This window comes from Condylura cristata, unplaced genomic scaffold (assembly GCF_000260355.1).
Source record: "Condylura cristata isolate star-nosed mole 26May11 unplaced genomic scaffold, ConCri1.0 scaffold00007, whole genome shotgun sequence".
Classification (NCBI taxonomy): domain Eukaryota; kingdom Metazoa; phylum Chordata; class Mammalia; order Eulipotyphla; family Talpidae; genus Condylura; species Condylura cristata.
The window spans coordinates 47,060,179-47,071,796 of NW_004567108.1; the positions used below are offsets into that span (position 1 = coordinate 47,060,179).

General features: G+C 41.4%; 1 protein-coding gene across 1 annotated transcript; it reads left to right on the forward strand.

Moving 5' to 3' along the window:
• The first annotated feature begins 328 nt into the window (after positions 1 to 328).
• On the forward strand, positions 329 to 6,317 carry PLK2 (polo-like kinase 2). The gene is made up of 14 exons (XM_004678297.1): positions 329 to 845; positions 1,404 to 1,511; positions 1,655 to 1,771; positions 1,947 to 2,076; positions 2,300 to 2,387; positions 2,833 to 2,928; positions 3,014 to 3,212; positions 3,299 to 3,446; positions 3,792 to 3,889; positions 4,201 to 4,330; positions 4,547 to 4,787; positions 4,901 to 5,030; positions 5,290 to 5,400; positions 5,526 to 6,317. The coding sequence occupies exons 1-14, from the start codon at positions 576 to 578 to the stop codon at positions 5,715 to 5,717; spliced, it is 2,058 nt and encodes a 685-aa protein (XP_004678354.1). The 5' UTR covers positions 329 to 575; the 3' UTR covers positions 5,718 to 6,317.
• The last annotated feature ends 5,301 nt before the right edge of the window (positions 6,318 to 11,618 follow it).

Here is an 11,618-nt window from a genome sequence, read left to right on the forward strand (position 1 = left end):
CCGGCACACCTTGACACCGGAGGTGTGAAGTTGTGGGGCAGTCAGGAAGGGCGGTGCGGGGGATGGGACGTGTGTCCCCAAACGCCGGTCGGCTCTGGACGCCGCGCGACCGGGCGGGGCCAGACGTCGGTCCCCGGGTTTCCGTTTCAAACCCCGAATTGTGGAGATTCTGAAGAACGAAGAGGCGCCCCGGGGCCGCCCCGCGCTTCGCCCGGCTTCCCCATCGCGGCGAGCGCTCCTAGCTCCCGGGGCCCGACCCGGCGGCCACATCGCGAAAGGCTGCAGGGCGCCCGCGAGCGCGACGCCAGCAACCCGTCGTGACCTCCGGCCGGCCCCGGGAGCTTGGCGACCGATGGGCGGGGCGTTGTCTGTGACGTCACGCCACGTTTCATTCTCCGCCCCCTTCTCGGCCCTTTTATTAGACTTCGCCCGGCGCTCGCACTCGCACAAGTGGACGAAGGTGTCGGGCTCGGCTGGTTGGCGGCGGCGGTGGGTGTTCGCGGAGTAGGGCCAGCTCGGACGTGCGTCCGCGCCTTGGAGGTGGGCAGCTGGCAGTGCCAGGCGGCGAAGCGACGATGGAACTCTTGCGGACTATCACCTACCAGCCGGCCGCCAGCACCAAGATGTGCGAGCAGGCGCTGGGCAAGGCTTGCGGCGGAGACTCGAAGAAGAAGCGACCGCAACAGACCCCGGAGGAACCGCAGCCACCGCAGCCCCAGGCTCCGGTGCAGCCGACGGCCCCTCACCACCATCACCACCACTCACACTCGGGCGCCGAGATCTCACGGATTATCGTCGACCCCACGACGGGGAAGCGCTACTGCCGGGGCAAAGTGCTGGGAAAGGTGACGAGCGGCGGGACCTGGCTGCCAGGAGGGAGGGAGGTCTGACCGGGCGGCTGCTGAGCCGCACTGGATTCTGAGTCCCCGCGTTCACAGCTTCTGGGGTTCCAGTCCCAGCGCGACGCGGGCTGCTCACCTGCCCTCTTCTGCCTTTTGTGCGCGGACAGCAATGGAACTGACACTATCCTCTGAGCCTGGGCCTGTCGCCTCTTGGCGGCTAAAAGAAATTGATCATGATCATGAGGCCAGAAGCAAGGGCTCTCTGTACCAGTCCTAGCTCCCTCTACCTCCATCCTGGAAAAATTTTTGACAAGTCTCATCAGACATTATTTCCCAGCAACCCAACCCCCCTCCATACAGCGACTCTTTGAACAGGGAGAAAGGAAAATTGTTTTAACTTGCCGTTTTCACGAGGCTTTTCTCTTCGAAGAGCTTTTAAACGTAAACTGCATCCCTTTGCCCATCCTGTCTGACCCCCTTGTTTATTCCCCATATTATAAAATACCTGCCGTCCGTTTTTCTGCCATACTCAGTTCCCTTCTCGGCTTTGTTTCCTTTCAGGGTGGCTTTGCAAAATGTTACGAGATGACAGATTTGACAAACAACAAAGTCTATGCTGCAAAAATTATTCCTCACAGCAGAGTAGCTAAACCTCATCAAAGGGAAAAGGTGTGTATGACTGTTGAGTAAAGTATTTTCTTTGTGTGCAGGGATAGCCCTTCCCTGTTAGGAAAATGTCTTTTGCATGTGTAAGCAGCTGCTCCTCAGAGGTGAACAGAGGCTAATAAGCCTTACCATGCTCTTTCTTTTAGATTGACAAAGAAATAGAGCTTCACAGAATTCTTCATCATAAACACGTAGTGCAGTTTTACCACTACTTTGAGGACAAAGAAAATATTTACATTCTCTTGGAATACTGCAGTAGAAGGGTAAGCATTAACTTCTCATATCTATTTCCCTCAAACCTACTTGGTATTCAAATTGCATTTTATTTGGTATTTTGGTTGTGGAGCTGTACCCCGGCAACATTAAATCTCTTGTTCTGCAAAAGGAAACCGTTGATTTTGATGACTTTGTTTGACACATTCTCTTTTTTTCTCATAGTCCATGGCTCATATCCTGAAAGCAAGAAAGGTGTTGACGGAGCCAGAAGTCCGATACTACCTCAGGCAGATTGTGTCTGGACTCAAGTACCTTCATGAACAAGAAATCTTGCACAGAGATCTCAAACTAGGTAAGCCCTTTACTCCAAATGCTTCTTTTGTGTTATAGTGGGGTCTTCTCTTTCACCCTTTTTACCTATTAGTGTTCATAAATGGGATCTAGCTGATGCAATCTTGCTTTTGAATGGGTGACTTTAATATTAAACAACTGGCTTTGCTTCAAAGTGAATGCGCATGCACTTGGTTAGAATGCCTTTTTAAAGTAATTCAGGTTTTGTTTTATTTATCCTCTAGGGAACTTTTTTATTAATGAAGCCATGGAACTAAAAGTCGGGGACTTTGGTTTGGCAGCCAGGCTGGAACCCTTGGAACACAGAAGGAGGTAAGAGCCAGAAATGAATACCTTAGTAGTGTTTCTTGGAGATCAAATGTGAATTTATTACTTTCCAATTAATGTTTCAAGAAGGTTGGCTGATAATAAAAGGTTGATCTATGAACCACAGTAACGTTAAATTTAGGAAATATTAAGTGCCCTTTGTGAACCAGACAGAGTTCCTTATATGTTATTATCAAAGGAATCTGTTTACCTAAAGTGTATAAAAAGACCATGCTGTATCTGGTCTCTGTTGAAAACAGTCATGAAGACTGAAAAACTTGTCCTAGGGTTAAAAAATTTACCAAGTCACTTGGTCAAATGTCAGTTGTCCACATGCCAAAAATCAAAAGCCTGATGATTCCAAATAGAAATTCAACATAGTACTTTATTTTTTTATCCTGCAAACTAAGTTTGAACAGTAGAATGAGATCTTCATATTTTGTATTTCCAGAACAATATGTGGTACCCCAAATTATCTTTCTCCTGAAGTCCTCAACAAACAAGGACATGGCTGTGAATCGGACATTTGGGCCTTAGGCTGTGTAATGTAAGTAAATGCACCAAGTGATCCAAAAGAAAATTTGTATTTAGGTTTTAATATTCTTTTAAAAAAAATGTTTTCTTGTATACAGGTACACCATGTTATTAGGAAGACCCCCATTTGAAACCACAAATCTGAAAGAAACCTACAGGTGCATCAGAGAAGCAAGGTATACAATGCCATCATCATTGCTGGCTCCTGCTAAACACTTAATAGCCAGTATGTTGTCCAAAAATCCAGAGGATCGTCCCAGTTTGGATGACATCATTCGGCATGAATTTTTTTTGCAGGTTTGTATGTTCCTTGTGTCTTCTTATTACATGCTGTTGGTTCCATTTGCCCAGCAGGTTACTGAAAGTCTTCTGCTATTTCACAGGGTTTCACTCCAGACAGACTTTCTTCTAGCTGTTGTCATACAGTTCCAGATTTCCACTTATCAAGTCCAGCTAAGAATTTCTTTAAGAAAGCAGCTGCTGCTCTTTTCGGTGGCAAAAAAGACAAAGCAAGATATATTGACACACACAGTAAGTATTAACACTGCTCCCTTTCTTGTGTGACCAATTTTGTGTTAAATTTTAAATTAGTTAAGAGATTTTATAGTAACATAACTTAGCAAGTATGCATGTATTCACTTGACCTTTTTATACAGCCTAATAAACCCACACTGCAAATTGTGACTGACAGCTTTTTATTTCATGTATGTTAAAGAGTGCTGTTCGCAGATTGCAGCAGATGTCAATGATAAAAACACTGTTTTTGCCTTTGTTGTTCATAAGCTAGTTATTAATGCAAAGGAAGGAAATATGACTAGCTCTGTTCCTATCTTGTTAGGCTACATAATGCTCATAATTTTTTCCCTTGATTTACAGATAAAGTGTCTAAAGAAGATGAAGACATTTACAAGCTTAGGCATGATTTGAAAAAGACATCAATAACTCAGCAACCCAGCAAACACAGGACAGACGAGGTATGCTGGAAATAAATAAAATAGACAAACACTTTCTATCGCTTTCATTCTGTATTGTCACTGGACTATGATCACATGTCGAGCCTGCTTGATTAACTTCAGTTTTTTCTTCTCACCCTTCAAAAGGATATATTCTGTCACTTTAGTTAAACCATGCATGCGACTGAGTTACTGCAGTATCTTTTATGTGCTTATGTGCTTCACTTTCGCTAAGCTATCCCCATAAATGGCACCATCTTATCTTAACTCTGAATTCACAACATTAAATGAACTTTCGATGCTTGCCTCATGGTCCGAATCTTCTTTTCCAGGAGCTCCAGCCACCTACCACTACAGTTGCCAGATCTGGCACACCCGCAGTAGAGAACAAGCAGCAGATTGGAGATGCCATTCGGATGATAGTCAGAGGGACTCTTGGCAGCTGCAGCAGCAGCAGTGAATGTAAGTGGCTGTCAGTCACATTTTAAATGGTGAAACTCAAAATGCCAGTGATTGGACTCAATTTGTTTTGCAGCCTAATTTAACATAGAAGCAAAATCAGGGGAATTAGAAAAAGGAGAATTTTGAGTTCTGTGTCTTTCAAGTCAGTGCAAGAAAGCTTAGCATCTACCAAAGACTAAGATTTTATTAAGTATTTTGTAACTCTCTGCCTCGCAGGCCTTGAAGACAGTACCATGGGAAGTGTTGCAGACACAGTGGCGAGAGTCCTTCGAGGCTGTCTGGAGAACATGCCTGAGGCGGACAGCATTCCCAAAGAGCAGCTGAGCACTTCCTTTCAGTGGGTCACCAAGTGGGTCGACTACTCTAACAAATACGGCTTTGGGTACCAGCTTTCCGACCACACTGTAGGCGTCCTTTTCAACAACGGTGCTCACATGAGCCTCCTTCCAGACAAGAAGTAAGTAACCAACTGATGAAATCCTGTCAGTTCTTTAGTCTTGTGCTAATGAAACCTGAAAGTGGTGACTAATTGCTTCTGTTTCTTTCCCCCTCTATTGTCCTGTTTTTTAGAACAGTTCACTATTATGCAGAACTTGGCCAGTGCTCAGTTTTCCCAGCAACGGATGCTCCTGAACAATTTATTAGCCAAGTGACGGTGCTGAAATACTTCTCTCATTACATGGAGGAGAATCTCATGGATGTAAGTACTGTGACTTTCGAGCACTGATAGATGAAGCCTAGTCCTGAGTCCAGAAGAATCTGTGTAGCCTTGAAGCTGCTTAGAAGCACAGATGTTTGTGTTTAATATCCTCCCCTAGATCTTCAGTCAGAATCTCTGTGAGGTAGGGGCAGGAAACTCTAGTCATTTTGATCCTTAAGTGTAAGAGGCATTTACTTAGAAGAATTGAGCCTCCACTGCAAAAATCTTAATAGAAACTAACACTCTCAATGTCTTTCAGGGTGGAGATCTGCCTAGTGTTACTGACATTCGAAGACCTCGGCTCTACCTCCTTCAGTGGCTGAAATCGGATAAGGCCTTAATGATGCTCTTCAATGATGGCACCTTTCAAGTAAGTGAACCCTTTCAGAAAGTGCATCTTTAAGTCCCTAAAGAATGATTTCTTCCTAACGAGTTTAATGATTGACTTAAATTCCCACATATACATATACTAATATCCACATTTACTTTTCAAAGGTGAATTTCTACCATGATCATACGAAAATAATCATCTGTAGCCAGAATGAAGAATACCTTCTTACTTACATCAATGAGGACAGGATATCTACAACATTCAGACTGACGACTCTGTTGATGTCTGGCTGTTCGCTAGAACTAAAACATCGGATGGAATATGCTCTGAATATGCTCTTACAGAGATGTAACTGAAAGACTTTTTGAATGGACCCTATGGGACTCCTGTTTTCCACTGTGAGATCTCCAGGGAAGCCAGTAGAATGAGCTGTAGCATGTTGAAGAAGAAGGGCCAGTGGTGGTACGAAAAACAATTCCTCTGTGGCCTGCTGGACTGAGTGAAGCCAGACCAGGCTGAGGCATACCGTCCGTGACTTGGACAACACAACCCAAGAGTGGATCAGAACGCAATTTTCCTGATGTATCTATTTTAAAAGGTTTTTCAGACAATTACGCAGAAAGGTGCATAGACTATAGACTCTTAACTTCTCTCTGTTGAGAGCATTTCAGACAGAGGACTTGGAACTGTGAAAATACTTCCTGAAGGGGAGGGAGAAGGGAGGAAGCTCCCATGTTGTTTAAAGGCTGTAATTAAAGCAGCTTTTGGCTGCTTAACTGTGAACTATGGCCATATATAATTTTTTTTTTTTGGTTAATTTTTGAAGATAATTGTGGCTGGAAAAGTGCATTCCTTGTTAATAAACTTTTTATTTATTACAGCCCAAAGAGCAGTATTTATTATCAATTTTTTTTATGTTGACCATTTCAAACTGTTGGCAATAAAGAGTATGGAAAAGTTAAAAAACAATGGTCTCCTGTCTTTGGTATGTCACGTCACTGCACAGCAACCTTCTTTGCTCATGGCTTCTTGTACTATGGCATGACGTTAGTATGGAAGCATACTAGAAAGTTAGACTCATTTTGCTAATAATTGTTTCAAGGAAGGCAGTCTAACTCCTGCAATACAATCATCCTGGGTAGGTCTAGCTAGAGAAGAGAACATAATAAGAATACCCCTCTTGTTACAACCAAAAAATAGGATTCCTACTAAATCCAAACCCCATTTCTCTCTGGAGCATTTCCTCAAAACTCGTTTAGCTTGGACCTAAAAGCCAGAGTAATTCTGTGTAAACAGATCTCTGTTATTAAGTGTTAATAGGTACAGGAGTTTATCTTAATCAGGGCACACTGCAAAACTTGCCGTGCCATCTAAACGCATTACTCAGCTTACACCTGCCTAAATGCTTCCAGAAGGCTGGCAGCACTGGTACCTCCCTAGTAGTGGGAAGTACTTTGTAATAAGTTCTTTTCCTCTGGTACATGGCAAATGAGGGATGGTTTGGGAATAAGCCTGTTTTTTTTTTTTTAAATATTTATTATGCATACAGAACTGGGGTACAGGCCAGAGGTGCAGGGGCGGTAAGAGGATTCACCAGAGACAGAGTGGGGAGCAGAACAGGCAGATCAACAAAGTACACTGCTAAGGGGAGCAGTGGGCGAGACAGGAGAGATCTGCTGTGCCATGTGGGTCACCCCGGAGGCGGGGATGGAACTCATGCTGAAGTGGCTTTAGTGTCTTAGTGCTGTGCTTTAACCTGCTGCGCCACCAGGGAGGGCCCAACAAGCCTATGGTTTTTAAACTCATCTTTTGAACTATTAAATCATCCAAGAGCCATTCAGAGGTTTCTCTTTCAGGAGATCTACTCTTTGACAGATGTAAAAAGCTGTTCATCTTGTTACTTTGAACTCACAGTGACCTGTGTGAGATGCAAATACTTTTCTTCTTGTTGTTATAATCCCACTGTAAGGAAAACACTGCCCCAAGAAAAGCAGCACTTTGCATAGTAGATGCTTTCCCTTAGGTCACTGCCAAGTGTAGCATGGAGATGGTGCTGCCACATTTTCCTAAAGTTATTCCAATGTCTACACCTGGTGTACCTAATTTACAACAGCAACAACAAATGTAGGACTTGTTATGGAAACTTGAAGGACTAGATTAACTCCTGCTGGCTCAAGTTCTCCAGCCACCTCTGCAATCTCAGTCTTTGTTTAATAGCTCAAAGCAGTATTTGAAGAAGACTGAATAATTACTTTAGTTTGGATGTATAAAGTAGAATCTATTCTTAGGAGCAATGGAGATAAAATAGGAGTTTCAAACAGCAAAACTGTTCTTTTGAGCTTCATGGTGTAAGACTGTACATTAATTCAAAATTTCAAAACAAGCACTTACCCCTTCTAGTAGGTACTGGGGGACTACCATGTTTTAGAGCCAGGGCCTGGCAGTGGAGATATACACTGGATCTGAGCCTCTCCCTGCCCTCAAGGAAGTGAGTGAATGGAGGAGACAGTGCATTTACCTGTTAGTCTGATAAGTGCTGTGATATTATGAAAAAGGTATGCATTAGATATTTGTGGGAACTGAGAACAGAATCATGAAGAAGCCCCAGGCGTGGGAGGGTAATTTCCAGAGAAGGAAATTCATCTTTATAGTGTTTTGAAACATGAAGGGAGGTTAAGGAGAAGTGTGAGATAAGGAGAGGTGTTAGAATCACTGGGAATAACATGTACATATGACAGAGGTGAAAGATTTAGTAGAAGAGCATATATTAATCTGAAGGGGTAGGTAGAGGCTGGAAGAAAGAGACATGATACATTTCATACACTGTCATAAAGCATTAATGCTACAATGAAGGCTGTGTGTAGTTACTGAAAGACTTTACGGAAGTTTCAGTGGTAAAAATTCATTCTGGGTGCAAGATGGGTGGGAAAGAAGATGGAAAAAGATAACCCAAACAATAAAGAGGTTAATGATATAATCTAGATGAGAAAGAAATTAAAGAAAATATGAACATATAATGAGCTAGAAAGTTTTTCCTTGAGAATATGTGGCTTATTTTAATATCTCAGTACTAAGGACCAGGTCTGGCAAAAGGCAGTCAAATACTGGAAGAATGAATAAGTAATGCTAGTTTTGGGAGGGACTTAAAGTGTGGATGTTAACATTATTTGGTACCTGGGTGAATGTGGAGCCTGAGGAGAGTGTGGGGGTGTGGATGACTGATCGGGGCAGTTGGCAGGGAAAAGATGGTGAAATGTGGGGTCAGTATCTAAAATAGATTAGGGGGTATAAAAGGAAAAGCCTTATATTCAGGGAAATGCAGTGAGTGCAAGGCATAGGGAATCTGACTTATTGAGGATAACAAAGAAATCTAGAGGTTAGTGAATATGCATGTTTCTGTCTCAAGCAAGAGCAAGATTTGGAAGGTAATCAGGTTTTGGCTAACATACAAGCAGTAGGGACAACTATTCCTTCCTCCTTTCACATAGCTTTTTTTTTTTTTTTTTTTTTTGGATCTGAGGATATCTAAAACATAACAATGTTAATACACTTTCTCAGTGAAAGAAGGATGAAAAATTCCAAAATAAATTATTCTCTTGCAAATACAGGGATCCTAGGGCCCATGAAAACAACTCCAAAATAACAGAACACTTAACACACACTTTCAGTTCCCAAAAATAAACACTTTCAATTCTTAGTCATCCTCCAATTCTGGCAGGATATAGACTAAAAAATGAAAGGCAATTTTCAAAGAGGTTAACAGTTGTATGCATAGTAATGGCTACATTCAGCTGAGCTTGGTGTACAATTAGCAGTCAGTTAAATTCCAGGTTATTTTATATTTACTACTTTTATCTCTTAGTTCCCCCAGCCCTTCAAGAACTATTTCTAAATGTAACTTTGTTTGCTAGGAAAGAAGTATGCTTCACTGAAAACATGTTGGAATTAGTCCTGAGTTCAAATTCCTGTTCAACTGTATGTTAGAAATAGGAGCTTAGTAAAGCCCTAATTTCTCTGAAGTTCAGTTTTCTCATCTGTCAGGATGAAATGTAATAAAGCACTTGCATACCAAATATACTCAATCAGTACTTGTTCCCTTCATGTTTGATTTCCTCTGCCTCTTTTCATACTGACACTAGCCGTTACCCTAGTTACCAAGAAAGGAAAACAGCTGATTCATTTTCCTGTTACCAATCTTATATCTGTGTCCATCAGGGTCCACTCATAGCTACAAAAATCATTTTAGAGACTTTCAAAGAAAAGGAATTTAGGAGAGGTAATTTCTAACACAGCTAATCAAAGAACTCAGAAGCCGAACAATGCATGGTATAATAACTAAGATTAGCAGCAGCAGCAAGCACAACTACTCTTAAATCTAGAGACCCAAAACAAAGTGGGCACGAGTCCAGACTTGGGGGTTATGGGCATATACTAGAATCCTGGCTGCTGACATAGTCACTATTTGAGGTGACCTCCCAACCCCCCTGCCAGAACATATTTGGTTGATAAAGAGACAAAACACTATGGATTCTTTTTTTCCGTTTGCCCTCCACTCTTGCATTAACCAACTAAACTGGAAGCCAGTTTAGAAAAAAACATGTGTACTTACTACAGTTGCAAGCTTCATTCTTATACTATAGAACAAAACAGGGAATAAATAACAGGATATGTATGGCCTATCTTCCTTCTTTCTTAACTCTACTGTTCCATTAATATTGTCATCACCCTTATCTACTCTTCATCTTAATTCCCAAGGTGACTTAAGTGCTAAGAGTTATAGTGCACTCCACAGGGGAGTGATAGTTGCTGGAAGGTTGGGGAAGGGAAGGTGGGTAGGGATGGAAACTGGAGTCATTCTTGTTCTAGACTTCTGTGATTTAAAACCTCATCAGGCCTTTCAAACTTTACCATAGGTTTAGTCTAATGAAAATAAACAGGGCTAAAAGTGAATAACATACATTTTTATAGGTACACAGAGAAATTAGTGATGTTATTTTATAACAATTCTATGCATGAGAGTCAGAAGATTCCTGAGACATGCAATAGACTCTTCTATTAATAGAAACTTGTAGATTCTATTTTGTTTCTCCATGACTTGAAAGAGATTCTAGTCTGTACATTCTTAGACTCATGCTTTCTTCTAACACTCTTTATGCCTTATTAACTTTAGTAATAGAAAGCATCTCAGTTTGAATTGCCACAATTTAATTATATTAATGAATCTAAATTAAAAAGTTAACTTCCCATATGCAGTGTTGGGATCTAATATCATGGTTCATCAATATTTGGAATTCAATGAAAAGAATATATAAATTTATTTGCAGGAATTAGTTGTGTATTTATGCCTGATAAAACAAAATTCATTTTAATGATTTTTAATACTTTACCTTCCAAATTAAGGGAGAAAAATTACTGAGCTAAATCTGTTACTGGATGATAGATATTTTAAACAAGCACAGTAGGACAAAATCTCTCTTTTAGAACTAAAACAACTTGGCATTGCAAAATAACAGGCAGCAGTCTTACATGAAACAACATCAACAATACCTCTTTTCTGTGTGCTGCTTTGAAATCAAGGGTAGCAGGATGACCTTTAAAGTTAGGATCATGTAGCTGAGTATGCAAAAAGAGTTTCATTGAACACAAAAGTCCATGTCAAGAAAAAAAAATCTCATTGGCAAAGTTTTTCTGGGAGTGTGGCTTGGGAGTGAATATAAGCATATAGTTTCATTCCAGCGATATACTGTGGAGAACATAATGTGAACTAACAAATAGAAGAAATTGAATAGGAAAGATGAAATCTACATAAAGGGAAAATCACACCATCGGAGTACAGGTTGGAAGCTGGCAGCAGAGAGAATTTTGGTTCAAGTACAGAGGGCTTTAATCTGTTATCATATAATCAATGGGACCTTTCAGAGAAAAACTAATCATTTCAAATTCTTTTGAAACACATTCAGATCAGGCAACCTGGATTTCACTCTTCATATTGACAATCAACAGATTGCCTATTTGATTGCTAAAACTGAACAGGTCCTGGAACCTCCAAAAGGGGCAAGTCCTCTCCATGGTCCTCACCTTACTGTTTCACTCATTTGGCTCCTCTTGACTTTTGTGTTAGTGATTTACGAGATGTTTTAAACAGTAGGTAGAACTGAAGAGAAAACTAAATTAAAACTCACAAGTAAAAACCTACCAAAGTCTTCATCAGAAAGGGGTCTCCAAAATATGGGTGACTTCTTCATAGATTTCTACTG